The 13,778-nt window shown below is 45.4% G+C and overlaps 2 protein-coding genes across 6 annotated transcripts in view; one reads left to right on the top strand and one right to left on the bottom strand.

Annotated features, from left to right (window-relative positions):
* EIF2AK1 (eukaryotic translation initiation factor 2 alpha kinase 1) overlaps positions 1 to 13,778 on the top strand; it is a 28,084-nt gene that overhangs the window by 10,286 nt on the left and 4,020 nt on the right. For 4 of the 5 annotated variants that reach the window (XM_045992818.1, XM_045992816.1, XM_045992815.1 and 1 more), the window contains exons 5-11: positions 297 to 396; positions 927 to 1,007; positions 1,689 to 1,788; positions 2,285 to 2,342; positions 2,622 to 2,943; positions 4,343 to 4,481; positions 7,962 to 8,062. In XM_045992818.1, the coding sequence (XP_045848774.1) occupies positions 297 to 396; positions 927 to 1,007; positions 1,689 to 1,788; positions 2,285 to 2,342; positions 2,622 to 2,943; positions 4,343 to 4,481; positions 7,962 to 8,062 (901 nt within the window). The remainder of the gene's footprint in view (positions 1 to 296; positions 397 to 926; positions 1,008 to 1,688; positions 1,789 to 2,284; positions 2,343 to 2,621; positions 2,944 to 4,342; positions 4,482 to 7,961; positions 8,063 to 13,778) is intronic. The other variant, XM_045992817.1, reaches the window with a different exon arrangement.
* Positions 8,867 to 12,734, bottom strand: ANKRD61 (ankyrin repeat domain 61). Its single transcript, XM_045992824.1, has 3 exons — positions 12,498 to 12,734; positions 11,022 to 11,119; positions 8,867 to 9,866 (listed from the first exon to the last, which is right to left on the bottom strand). The coding sequence occupies exons 1-3, from the start codon at positions 12,711 to 12,713 to the stop codon at positions 8,921 to 8,923; spliced, it is 1,260 nt and encodes a 419-aa protein (XP_045848780.1). The 5' UTR covers positions 12,714 to 12,734; the 3' UTR covers positions 8,867 to 8,920.

The following is a 13,778-nucleotide window of genomic DNA, read 5'->3' as shown; positions in this document are numbered from 1 at the left end:
CAAAAAAAAAACACTGATAATTTCTAATTGGAATACTAATTACTGGTAACATACTTGATTAGCGATCCCTTTGCCATCTCTGGTTTTTCCTCTTGCTATCTTTATTACATGTTGATTTGCTTAGCAAATGATTTTCTTCCTAGAGCATGAGAAATTTTGTTTCGGCTCATCCTTTCAAATCATCGTAATTCAGTGATGAGTAAGGTTGGGCAGGTTGGTAATACAGCAAGTGTGAACTATCCTGGGCACCTGGTTCTTTCATGTTTTAATATTGGTTGTTTGTATTTCACTTTTAGGTCCAGGGAAATAGCCTTTGAAGCCCAGACTTCACGTTACCTAAATGAATTTGAAGAGCTTGCCATCTTAGGAAAAGGTGGATACGGAAGAGTGTACAAGGTTGTTTTCCACAAATCCGTTTTGACCTCCTACTCTGAGCAAATGTGTTTTGAATTGTTCTCATGATTATTATTTAAGGTGCTCTAAGGGAAGTTCCTAGAATCATGTGTGTGTGCTTTTCACTAAAAATTGTCATCTCTAGGGAAGTGGGCAGGCTTTAACTTTTTCTAACCACATTGGTGGTTTAGGCAGATTCTGGAAACCGCATTAATTTACTTAAAAAGGTATCACGGAAGAAAGCTGTGCTTTTGTATTTTGGGCCTCATGTGGTTCTTTTGCTAGCATTTCCATTTTTCAGACCTCGAGTCTCTAGGAGTCAAAGTCTCAGTGGAAGCTTCTAGTTTGGAAGTTTGGAAGCTTCTAGTCTAGCTGACTGTGGCTGAGTTTCCTGAACATAGTAAAGACACTTGTCTCTTGCTTAAATTTATCTCTTGAGCTAGTTTGGATCCTAAGCTCAGGTTAGAATGACTTGCTGTATTCAACTGAATTTAATGGCACAAATATTTTTTCTCTTTTCCTCTACTTTTTAGGTCAGGAATAAATTAGATGGTCAGTATTATGCAATTAAAAAAATCCTGATTAATGGTGCAACTAAAACAGATTGTATGAAGGTATGCTTTTTAAAGTGTATTTATTTTGAATAATTGGGTATTTAGATCCTTTTGAAAGAGTTATATGTGTGTGCATTTGGCAAATACTAGGTGTTGTGGATTGCTAAGTTCACTAAAAGTGGGTCACAGTAAAATTTACATGAAAACCAATTTTTTTTGACTTAATTTTTAATTAAAAAAAATTTTTTTTTTTGAGAGAGAGCGAGAGTGTAAATGGCGGGGAGGCGAATAGGGAGAGAGGGAGAATCCCAAGCAGGCTCCATGCTCAGCGTGGAGCTCAGTGAGGGGCTCGATCTCACAACCCTGAGATCATGACTTGAGCTGATATTAAGAATCGGATGCTTAACTGACTGAGCCACCCAGGTGCCCCTCTCTAAGCCACCTGGGTCTCCTGTCCTAGACACAGTGGTGACAGCAGGACTGGACTCATTAGGAGGAATGAAATGAGAGAATGAACGTAAATGGGCTATGAAAAGTAGAAAGCATTAGGCGTGTGTCAGTTAACTTGCTGCTGTAACAATTCCATTCGTCTCTCAGAAATATTCTGATTATTTTACCATAGTTTAGATTCCTTGTTTGGATGTGTTTTTATTGCTTCACTCTGGAACAAGTAGTATTCGATGCCATGCACATTGAACAAGTTGTCAGTAAAAGCCCGATCTAAGTGCGTTTCCTCTTCAGGTACTTCGGGAGGTGAAGGTTCTGGCAGGCCTTCAGCATCCTAATATCGTAGGCTATCATACTGCTTGGATAGAGCATGTTCACGTGGCCCAAACAGGAGGTAAGCCATTGCAGATGGTGTAGCTGCGGGGTTGGCAGACTGTGGCCTGTGGGCCGAACCCGGCCTGCCCCTGTTTCAGTGCCTCCTTCGAGCTGAGAGTGTTTTCTTCCATGTTTAAATCATTTAAAAGGAATCGGAAGAATACTTTGTGTGAAAGTTATATGAAATTCACATTTCGTGTCAATGAATAAAGTGTGTTAGGACCCCAGACTCATTCATTCATGTGTTGTCTGTGGCTGATGCTATACCGCCACAGCTGAACCGAGTAGGTGCACAGTCCTGGAAGGCCTGCAAATCCTGTAACACTTACTCTTGGCCCTCTACAGAAAGTTTCCCTCCGTACCCCCCTCAAACCGGCCCAGGGCCCAGGCTCTGGGCCCGGAGTAGTAGTCGTAGTAGTTGTGGAATGGCTGTTTTTATCATTCCTAAAATGTGCCGGGCATTTGAATAAACAAGCTAGGATGCTTGAAGGTAGGTTTTTGTTTTTTTTTTTCAGATAGAATTTCTGTTCCGCTGCCACCTCTGGAGGTGATCTCCGACGAAGAGGATGACAGGTATGTGGACCGGTGTAGTTTGACACGTTAGATGTAACCATTCACCTGCACTGGGTTTTCTTCGTCTTTTTGCTCGTTTTCATTACAAAGTATTAAATGGCTGCTGCTTCTCAGCTAGTTCGGCCATTGTTGTTAATAAATATTATTGCTAGAGTGATCTGATGCCAGGGGCTTCCACAGTTTACCAGTGAGATTTATGTAGGCATGAGGGACAGCTGAGTTACTCTTCATCTTTTTTTACATTGATTTTTATCTTTGCCATTTTTTTCCCCCCTCCAGAAGTCAGTATGTTCAAAATGATGAAAGTAACAGCTCATCCATTATCTTTGCCGAGTTCACCTCAGAAAAAGAAAAGCCCTTAGGAGAATCTGGCCTTGACAATCAGAACAACAGATTGGTGAACTACAGCACCAACTTAATCACAAGGGACACCAGTGAACTCGAGTCATCCAGTTTGCTCCCAGGAAATGGTTTGGTGGATTTGCCTGCCAGATCGATTGTTGAACACCAGCTGCCACTTAGGCATCATTCCGACTTGGAAGAGAAGTTCACATCCACCGGGGAATCTTCTGAAAACTTAAGTTTCTTGGGGCAGACAGAGGTAGATTACTTTCCCAGATCTTCTGATTGATTTGATACTCACCCATGGTCGTAGTGTGGAAGACCTGTGACTAGATGTGGCCTCCCTTCTACCCCAGCTGACTGTGTGCCTCCCCCATGCGGCTTCCCTCCCTTACTTTTCATCTGTCTTTGTCACCCTTTCCCCTCCCCAGGTCCCCCTGGCCTGTGGCCCTCGTGTTGGGTCTTTGCTCCTTTGCTTAGTTAATGCCTGCTAATCCTTTTCTGGGCACTCCTCTATTTCTCCTAATTTTTGCCCTCTGGAGTTGGAAGCATTGTTCACTGTTTCTGTCGTGTGTTCGTATCATGCTGTGCAGATATATTTATGCACAAAGGCCTTTTCTATTTTGGAATGTGACTTAAGGAGAGAGGAGAGGCGAGATCAGGTCTGTTTTTCAGGACACTCTCATTGCGGGTCACCCCCGTATGTTGGTGAGACTGCCACATACTCTAACCGGTGTGGAGTCTTAGTGTTAGGACCTTGAACGCTAACAAGCCTCTGTATACTGGCATGCTGGGATCACAGAACCGTGTATGCCGTCTGTGTACGCACATGCAGAATTGATTCTTTTTTTTTTTTTTTTTTTTATTTATTTATTTGACAGATAGAGATCACAAGTAGGGAGAGAGGCAGGCAGAGAGAGAGAGAGAGGAGGAAGCAGGCTCCCTGCCAAGCAGAGAGCCCGATGCGGGACTCGATCCCAGGACCCTGAGATCATGACCTGAGCTGAAGGCAGCAGCTTAAACCACTGAGCCACCCAGGCGCCCCTGCAGAATTGATTCTTGTTGCCCAGGGTTATGTGGCTCTGTGCATGTGTTTTTTATGAGACACAGAACTTGGAACAGAGTCACCTGAAACACAGGACTTGAGTTTGAGGGACTGTTTGTTCATCAGAACCGTTCCATTTCTCCGCACTACATGTGGGAAACATTCCTTGGTTCCTAAATGCATGCACGATCGTGAGCTTAAGTTGTGCTTGCCTTTTGTTTGGACAAGTTATTTAAGGACATAGCGAGCCTCCAGAACACGTCTACTCTGAGGTGCTCGGAGAGCAGTCAGGTGGCACCCAGCCATTCTCTGATGCTGTGTCTGAGCTTTAGAAACCGTGCGTGTGGCAAGCAGGCCCAGTGCTTCCGCACTAGGGCCTCAGTGTCCTTGTCGGGAGCTTGTCCTGCTCTGCAGCCAAGCCTCCCCCTGCCGGCTCGTGCCCTGACGCACTGTTTGAAGCGTTCCTTTCTTCCTCTGTCTCCTTCACTTGACTTTGGGCTTCTTGGGCAGACGTGTGTCTGTTGTCTGTTTCCTGGGCACGCGGCCCCCTGCTTGGCCTGGCGGAGGCAAGTATCTGTTGACTGAATGCGTAAAGCGCGCACGTCGTACCCAGGTGGGAGCCGGCCGTGTCGCCCCCCAGGTGCAGTACCACCTGATGCTGCACATCCAGATGCAGCTGTGCGAGCTCTCGCTGTGGGACTGGATCGCCGAGAGAAATCAGAGGAGCCGGGAGTGTGTGGACGAGTCTGCGTGTGAGTACTGGTGGGTCTGGGACCCCGGGCTGGGGGATGGGGCCACGGGCAGGCATTCCGATGTAGGAACTACCTGCAGGGCTTAACACTGGGTGGGGAGAGGGGGCCAGCATCACCTTTTTGAAACAAACCGTTGTGCTTATTTCACCGTTTTCAAGAACATCCAGGTATTTGGAAGTTAATTGTCCCTGAGATGAAGACATAGTTTGTGGATATCCAAGGAGTCATGTGCTAGAATTTAGGTTAATGATTTGGGTAGAAAAGGTCTTTTAGAATTTATTTATTTCTTTATTTATTTGACAGAGATCACAAGTAGGCAGAGAGGCAGGCAGAGAGAAGGAAGCAGGCTGCCCGCTGAGCAGAGAGCCGGATGCGGGGCTCGATCCCAGGACCCTGAGATCATGACCTGAGCCGAAGGCAGAGGCTTTACCCACTGAGCCACCCAGGCGCCCCTAGCACTTTTTTAAGGAGGAAATTTAAATATTTTATTTTTTAAACTTGACAATGTGATACTCTTGCAAAGAGACACCTTTGAAGAAACTCTTAAAGAAGTATAGTGGTGAAAAGTTTGTCTCCTAAGATCTAGATCTCCTTCCTTCCCTTGCAGTTAGATATCACCTAGAAATAGAGTAAGGCTAATAATTTTTAAAATCATTGTAACACTGGCTCTCAACTTGTGCCACATATTAGAGTCCCCTAAGGAGCTTTAAAAAAGATGTTGATAAGACAGAGTAAAAGAAAGCAGGGGGAGAAAGACGACCACCACGACTTTGGCTGAGGGGACTGTGGCTGGTGTTCAAGGTCAGCATCAGCAGTGAAAACCAGTGTGTGACCTTGAAAAGGTGTGATGAGAAGGGCATTTTATCTCTGGGGTCTTTCTGCCCAAAACCCGTCATGCCAGTCTAATTGTAAGAAAACGTCAGACAGATGCCAGCCTAGGTACATTCTATGAAATATCTGACCAGAACTTCTCAGAACTGTCCAAGGTTCTCATAAACAGGAAAAGTGAGAAGCTGTCACCGCGGAGCCTCACGAGGCCTGACCACTAACTGTAATGCGGTATCCTGGATGGAGCCCGAGCAGAGAAAGGACGTTAGATAAAAACTAGGGAAGTCAGAATAAAGTGTGGCTTTGCATCAGTCTTGGAGCATTGACTCTGACAGATCGGTGTACTGTACCAGTGTAGGTGTTAATAATGGGAAACCGGGTTGGGGGTTAAAATGGGAACTGTACTATGGTCTCAGTTTCTCTGCAGAGCTAAGATTGTTCCAACAAGTAAAGTCTATTTTTTTAAAAAAGGGTTTTGTCGGGGACCATACCAGCAATTTTTATATAATTATGAGATAGGGCTTGGCCTCTGATATATATATATATTTTTAATTCTCTTGTCAGTACTCATGTGTAGCCAGAGTTGAAAATCACTGCATTCAGTGATCAAAACTGGGGATGCAAGTGACCTGATTGTAAGTAAAGACCCAGCTAATTATTAATTATTAATCATTTGCTGTTCACTCCTGTATACTCTGACATAGTATTTGGTCTAAAATATAGGTCACTTAATACACCCAGAATCTTAGATTTGCTTCCAGGGGAGGCGGAAGCAGAATGCCTCAAGACTCAGGCCTCTCCTCGATGCTCCCCATCTCATCTCTTCCCTGGACAGGACACGCCAGCCTTTGCTCAGTTCAGTCGTGGCAAGGAATAAGCAGGGGTATTCTCAGTTCCCTGTAAAGTTATAGTCTCTGCTGCGTGAGCATCATAGTGGTAGGTGCAGATGTCTCTATAAAAAGAAGAATGGTTTATTAAAGTCCTGTATCAGTTCATCTTTAACCTTCCATTTGGGAAATAAGTAATGAGTCTTCATGATATATTGGGGTAACTGATTTTCACCATCCAGGACAATGAGCCTTTGAAAACAGGGCAAGATACATAGGTTACTTGCTCATATGAAAAGTACTTTTAAAAGGTTTAACTTGGTCATATTCCCCACGGGTGCATTCCTTCCTTCGACTATAGTTTTATATCATTCATCGCCAACAACCCATACATGATAGAACCAGGCTTGAATCCTGGCTCTTACACACGCTGGCGGTGAGGTTTGGGGCAGGTCGCGTAACTGCTCTCAGCCTGTTTCCTTTGCCGTGAAATGTGGATCGTCGCATTTCATGGGGTGTGAGGATTGACGGGCTCAAGGCAGAGGATGCGTTGCTGAGGGAACGGAAGCTCTTCTTACCTGCTCAGGCCTGTGTACAGGGTCCCGTTGTTTGGCTGTGTTAGGTGGGTTAAAATGAGAACCTGCTACAGACCAATGGAAGGTAGGTGTTCTGAATGGCTTTGAGAGTCCCAAAGCCCTCCTTCATCTGTAGGCAGGAGGCTGCCTACAGTGAGGGGCGTCATGGTGCCCATGCTGGTAAGTGGGACCGTTGTGTTCATGCACATAGACACAGAGTTTCTGGTCTTCTCGAGTCCTTGAGGACCTGAGCTCCCTGAGTTGCATGCTAGCTGGTGCAAAAGGAGAGTGTGGCACAGGGTTGCTGCACAGCTAGGTGGGCCCATGCAGGAGGAAAGGGAGCATATTGCATTTCTCATGTTTCTGTGTGACATATTTATGGTGTAAAATGGGTGAGGAGACAAGAGCTATTAAGATGGTTCTGTTTCTGGGTTTTTTTTTTTTTAAGGTTTTATTTATTTGACAGAACACAAGCAGGAGGAGCCGCAGAAGGAGAGAGAGTAGCAGGCTCTCTGCTGAGCAGGGAACCCAATGCGGGACTCGACCCCAGGGCCCTGGGATCACAACTTGAGCCTTAGACAGCCTCTTGACTGACTGAGCCACGAGGCACCCCATGAGCTTTAAGTTCTTATGATATCACCACTTAACTGGAAAACCAGGATTTTTTGCTTTAGCAATTTGTTTTAGTCCTCAAAACTTCCCCACCCCTAGATATATTATATCATCATATTAATAGATGAATTAAACCATTTACGTCCCCCCCCCATACTTTGGTTTTCATTTGTCAGTCATTTTTGGAAAATTGAACATTTCAAATCTTCCACATAATGGGAGCTCACTCCTTGAGTTAACATAATTTATCTTTTTTCTGATTCCATAATTTGTAACGACGTCTTTAATCCGCAGTAGGCTTAGGACCCCAGATTTATTAGTGTTCAATCCCAGAGTGTCGGGGTTGAAGGAGATTTAGACCCTGGTTTTATCCGGTCATCTTATGCCTGAGAGTGGTTTACAAGGGAATTTATACAGGGGCTCTGCGTGACATTAGTGACACCAAGTCCCTTCACTAGGACACTAGTTTGTGATGGTTTCTTTGCAAGCTGAGGGGCCCTTCCTGCTGATTTTGAACCATTTTGGAGTGTTGACCTTGTTGAAAATCTGAATTATGGTAATGGATTTAGAACTGTCTGACATTTAGATGTTAATGCGATGGGTAAAAAGAGAAATAAAATTTCCTTTTTTCCTTCAAGGTCCTTATGTCATGGCCAGTGTCGCAACAAAAATTTTTCAAGAATTGGTGGAAGGTGTATTTTACATACATAACATGGGAATTGTACACAGAGATCTGAAGGTAAGTGCTTCGTATCAGGGAGGACGTGGTGTTGGTTCTTGAGTTGAATGAAATTACCCTCTTTTCATTTACATAGGGGGTTATCGTTGTTTTTATATAAATCATCATCCCATGAGTCCAGAACTCTAGGTTCAATTTATTTTACTTTTTAAAGATTTTATTTATTTGTCAGAGAGAGAGCAAATGAGCTGTAGGCTGGGGGAGAAGCAGACTCCCTGCTGAGCAAGGAGCCCGATGCAGGACTCGATCCTCAGATACTGGGATCATGACCTGAGCTGAAGGCAGGTGCTTAACCAACCGAGCCACCCATGCATCCCTGGATTGAATTTAAAGGCAGCCATCTTAGGGCATTCAGAAGTTCTCTGTGGGAATAGTAGTGTTTTTCAGGTAGTGAGTGTGCTTCGGATTCTCATGGAGTAGATGATGTTAAATGTATTTAATGCTGACGAAAATCCCGTTATTGTAGCCTCAGAGGTAAGATCTGCCTCTGCAGTTATGTAACAAGGAAATTCAACATGGGCAGTTTTTCCTGCTGTTTAAAGAAATCTGTGATTATTTCAGTTTTTATCCACAAAAGACTATCAAGGGACAGAAAATAGATTTACTTCTTTGGCAGAAGAGTTTCAATTTGCTTACTTTTTGAACAAAGAAAGTAGATTGTGGAAAATGCCTTTAAAGGAAGATTTGGGAACAAAAAGTTAATGTGCAAATCATTTTATTTTTTGAAAAAAAGTTTAAGAACCAGTGTGTACATCTGGGAGGTACACGGTGATGAGTCGAGTGTTTTCTGGGTCTGAGTCTAGCCAGAGATTGGGGCGTGAGTTACTGAAATTCTGTGGCTGGTGAAACTTTGAGGTTCTATTTCAAGAGGTAAGCTAAGTCATAATAACTGTATAGAGAGTTCCAGATCTTCACTGGGAGAAGTTGCTTTAAGTGTAGTTTGTATTTGTCACCATAAATGTTTCTGATGTGTCTTTTACAGATGTCCTCGAGAGATAAGGGCTTTTGAGCTAACTTTATTAGGGTTTCCCTTAAGAGGCGGAATTCTGGTAGCATGATTCCCGCAGGTAGAATTCCTTGGTTATTGGTCAGTCTCAGAGGGTAGGAGCGATAGAGGAGCCTGGCGAGGAGCCTTGTGTCCCTTATGTTGGAGCTGCGCTGGAGGTACATGTATATCGGAGACTCCCCGTTTCTCGTTAATATGTTAACGTTTGCCTCAAATTCGAGCAGGAGGTTGATGATGGCCTCTCTGCCTCCAAAGCATGCCTCATGGATGGCTGTTTGACCTTCATGGTCCTGGGCATTTACTTTGGCTCCGTGAATTAGCAGCAGACGGATGCAGCCCACCCCCGCGGCCAGCAGCCGGCCTGCTTTGCTCGATGCGGTGCACACCGCCAGCTTGAGGGCCGTGCTCCCCGTGGAGGACACGGTGCAGTTCACGTGGGCGCCACAGGCGATCAGCGTCTCCATCATCTCCTTATTCAGTATGTCGGCGGCCATGTGCAGGGGTGTCATGCTGGATTCATTAACAGCGTTGACATGGGCGCCATTTTGGGCTAAGATGGAGAGGACTGGGTAGGTCCCGTAGGTGATGGCCAGGTGCAGGGGTGAAGGTTTGTTGCTGTTGTCCACTCGAGCGTTCACCTGAGCTCCGTGTTCGCACAGAACGCGGAGACACATCACAGCGTTACTCTGAATGTCTGTCAGGATCCTTTGGATTCTGTTCCCTGGTTTTGTCCACGTGGTAGAAGTGATTGGCCAGTGCAGTAGCATCAGGTGAAGTGCAGTGAGGCCTTTCGTGTCCCTAGAGTAGAGATTGATGGCAGATTACACCGTATTCACAGTGGAAACGGTTCTACACAAAGACTTAAGGCAATGTTTATTTAAAGTGATTCCCCTCGCCTGCTTCAAAGAAGTGTTTGTAAGTCTGCATTCGTTTCTTGGGATATGACAGCATTTCGGGGGAGCTCAGGTGCCATGAGGGTTTTACAATGTCCATCACGTGCTCTACTGAACTCTCAGGATTGCCTCCAGAATTCCTTTATTTTGGCAGAGAAAGGGGAAAGTCTGTTACAAACACCTGACTGCTTCACTGAAATTTGAAAATGATTTTTAGTTTACGTGTATTTATTTAACGTAAGGCCCCACGCTAGGGAAATGGTAAACAGCATGGAGTCCCTGCTTTTGTGGGGCTTGACCGTCCAGCATGACAGACGTGAAACGTATTGAAGTAACTAGGTCAGTATTGCAAATGGGCCAAGTTCTAAGAGGTAGGAACGCCCTAGAGGGTGTACTGAGGAGCCCCTGTTGGGGAGGGGGTGTGTTGGTGACGTCCGGCCGTGGAGGACTGGGAGAGGGCCTGCAGAGCTGCGCAGGGCCATGCAGGGGTGAGGGTTCCAGCCAGACAAGCTGGCGGGCTCTTCTGGAATGTGCTGAGGATTTGGGGCTTTCCTTTCTGTTAATGTTACAGGGGCAAGAAGTCATATAGTTTTCACACCACATGATTCTTTGTTGGTACTTGGTGTCAGGCATTGGTTTAGGTGGTGAAGTCTATTGGTACATGAGATAAAGTCGTCTTTGATGAAGTGTTCTTTCTAGTGGGGGGAATAACAAGAAAATGCATTGTCTGTTTCTGTTTACTTATTTTCCATACCTAACTGAGGGTTTTAGCTCACTGAGGGCTGTGGCCAGCACTTCATGCATTTTCTGCAGCATCCCTGCTGAGCGCTTAGTTCCCAAGAAGCCTGAAGTGGGCCGACTGTCTTGTGTTCCTGCATCGTTGCCGGTTTTTCCCAGTACCTCGTCTAGCCAGTAAGGAGATTGGTTCATTCAAGACAGGGTCATGGTATTTCAAGTCCATAACCCCCGAAGAATGGGTGAGTCCAGACATGACCAGGGAGAGGAACATGTAAATCATGCGTATCCTCATTTAGAACTGATCGCTGTTGAGTTCACTTACCTGACTTCCGGGTCAGCACCGTGTTCCAACAAACAGAGCAAACTTTGCGCCTTGTGGTGTTCGGCAGCCAGGTGAATGGGGTGGACGGACTGCGTCTGCTTTGGGGGAGAAAGCAGACCACTTTACATGTAGGCCTGTGCAGGGAGAAGCAGTCATTGTGTACACCTGCTCTGTCAGAGGAAGTAAGTGAATTTAGTATCTCAGGTCAATATTTTTCTGGTGTGTGCATTGAAATTTTCTTTTTGAGTGTTTGAAAAGAGCCCAAACCAGTAAGATTCATATAAAATCTGTGTTTTACAGAAATGCATGTTTACCCATGCAACATAAATACATCACGTAAAGCTTTGGAAGTTGATTCTCATGGAGAGCTCATAGTGTAAAATTAATGGTGATTGCTACTAAGTCACTTAGTCCTTAAATTAACCCACAGGGTGATTGACAAAGTAAGTTCTGTGTGTTTTTTTTTGTTTTGTTTTGTTTTTTTTTTTAGATTCTATTCATTTGACAGACAGATCACAAGTAGGCAGAGAGAGAGAGGAGGAAGCAGGCTCCCCGCTGAGCAGGGAACCCGATGCGGGGCTTGATCCCAGGACCCTGAGATCATGACCTGAACCGAAGGCAGAGGCCTAAACCACCAAGCCACCCAGGCGCCCCAGGTTTTGTGTTTTTTAAGACTTTGTCAAAGTCGGGGTGCCTGAGGGCTTAGTGGGTTAAGCCTCTCTGCCTTCGGCTCAGGTCATGATCTCAGGGTTCTTGGATTGAGCCCCACATCGGGCTCTCTGCTCAGCGGGGAGCCTGCTTCCCCATCTCTCTCTGCTTGCCTCTCTGCCTACTTGTGATCTCTGTCAAATAAAAAAAATCTTAAAAAAAAAAAGAGTTTGCCAAAGTCTTAGTATCAGTAGTAAAACCTGCATTTCCCGGGTTTCAAAGATAGCGCAGCGTTTCTTCCGTGACTAGCGGGGTTATTTATTCCGGTTCTTAAAATGCATCTATAATAAGTAGTGACTTTTATGGCATGACTGCAAGATGCGAGAAGAAGGCGGGGTAAAGGAGACAGTGACTTTTGGAGAAAAGAAATCTAAAGGTTATAATCATTGCATAAAAACTCAGAAAAATGAAAAAGCATAGGTAAAAAGGGAGAAAAATAATTCCTTCATACAGATGTAATCCCCACTGGTATATCTGAGAGAACGACATTAATGGTTCACCAGCCAAATGGATTCTTGTCTTTTCTCACGTCAGCGTATGTCTCATGAAGCATATATCAGCATCTTTTCTCATGTCAGCAATTGGAAGGGGGGTATGCGGACTTGGAAGAGCCCTCCCTGGGCGCAGAGGGTGCTGGAGGCGAACTGTCCCACCACCGACCAGCACGTGGGGGCCCTGGGAGGTTTAATGAGCTCACGGCAGCTAGGTTGCGGGCCTTCCAAAGCATGGTGTCTTTCCCCTGCAAGTGACAGAGCAAGAGGAGGGTACCTGGTTCAGAAGCAGTCGGTGGCTGGTGGAGTTGGCCAGGATGGTCACGGGCTGGTTGACGGGGTGGCTTCTCAGAAGCACCTGGATTGCCGCACAGTCCTCCCTCAGGATGGCCTCATGGAGTCTGGTGTGGAGGGCAGCAGCCGGCTCTTCTTCCAGGGCCTTCGCACCGCCAGCGACCAGCTCCCTGCTGCCTCTCTTGGTTATGTTGCCCATGAGCGGAACTTAAGAGTGGGGACCTGGAAGTTCAGGGGACACACAGGACGGAATTGTTCCATTTCAGTCTCATTGTGATCCCTTCAGTTCCATTCTAGAACCGTTCTAGAACTGTCCAGAGTCGGATCTGTGAACACGATTCATTTTTGTCTCAGACCCAACTTCCTCAAACTTTGTTCCCAGGTCATACAGTGCCAAACAGGAGGAGTTTTTTTTGTTTGTTTGTTTAAGATTTTATTTATTTTTTAGAGAGAGAACGAGAGCACCGGCGGGGTGAGGGGCAGGCAGAGGGAGAAGAAGGCTCTCAGCTGAGTGGGGAGCTTGCGTCGTGCTCGATCCCGGGACCCCGGGATCATGACCTGAGCTGAAGGCAGACGCTTCAAAGAAGAAGCCACCCAGGCACCCCTTGAAGCAGTTTTTGGGACTTGACTCAATCACAAAAACGTGCCCCAATTAGTATCTTAGACATAGGGTTATTTCTGTGTTCTCTTCCATTTAGCTATTAAAAAAAAAAAAAAAGCTAAAAGAGGAATTTCTACATGAAAATAAAAAATTAAAATTAACTACATTTAAAGTAAGAAAACCCAACTTTTAACATAAGTATATTTTCGGGGGCGCCTGGGTGGCTCAGTGGGTTAAAGCCTCCACCTTCGGCTCAGGTCATGATCTCAGGGTCCTGGGATCAAGCCCCGCATTGGGCTCTCTGCTCAGCGGGAAGCCTGCTTCCCTTCCTCTCTCTCTCTGCCTGCCTCTCTGCTTAGTTGTAATTTCTATCAAAAAAAAAAAAAATATATATATATATATATTTTCGTTTTGAGTGTAGACTCCCTCTCCCCCAATATGGGTACAGGATTAGTTCCATCGGGAGAAGTTCGGGGTCTGCCCCAGTTGCTTAAATGGTGCTAACGCATACCTTTCATAGCATGACCTAGTGGCCCCCAACCCTGGCAAACATAAAAGAATCACCGAGGAGCTTTTAAAAAATATCAAAGTTTTCTCATTAAAAAATTAAAGACAATCAGTCTTTGACTTGTTAGAGAGGACAGTAGTTTCTAGATGCTTCTC

This window comes from Meles meles, chromosome 21 (assembly GCF_922984935.1).
Source record: "Meles meles chromosome 21, mMelMel3.1 paternal haplotype, whole genome shotgun sequence".
NCBI lineage: Eukaryota > Metazoa > Chordata > Mammalia > Carnivora > Mustelidae > Meles > Meles meles.
The sequence above is the reverse complement of the archived record's forward strand: the minus strand, read 5'-3'. Positions and strand labels throughout refer to the sequence as shown.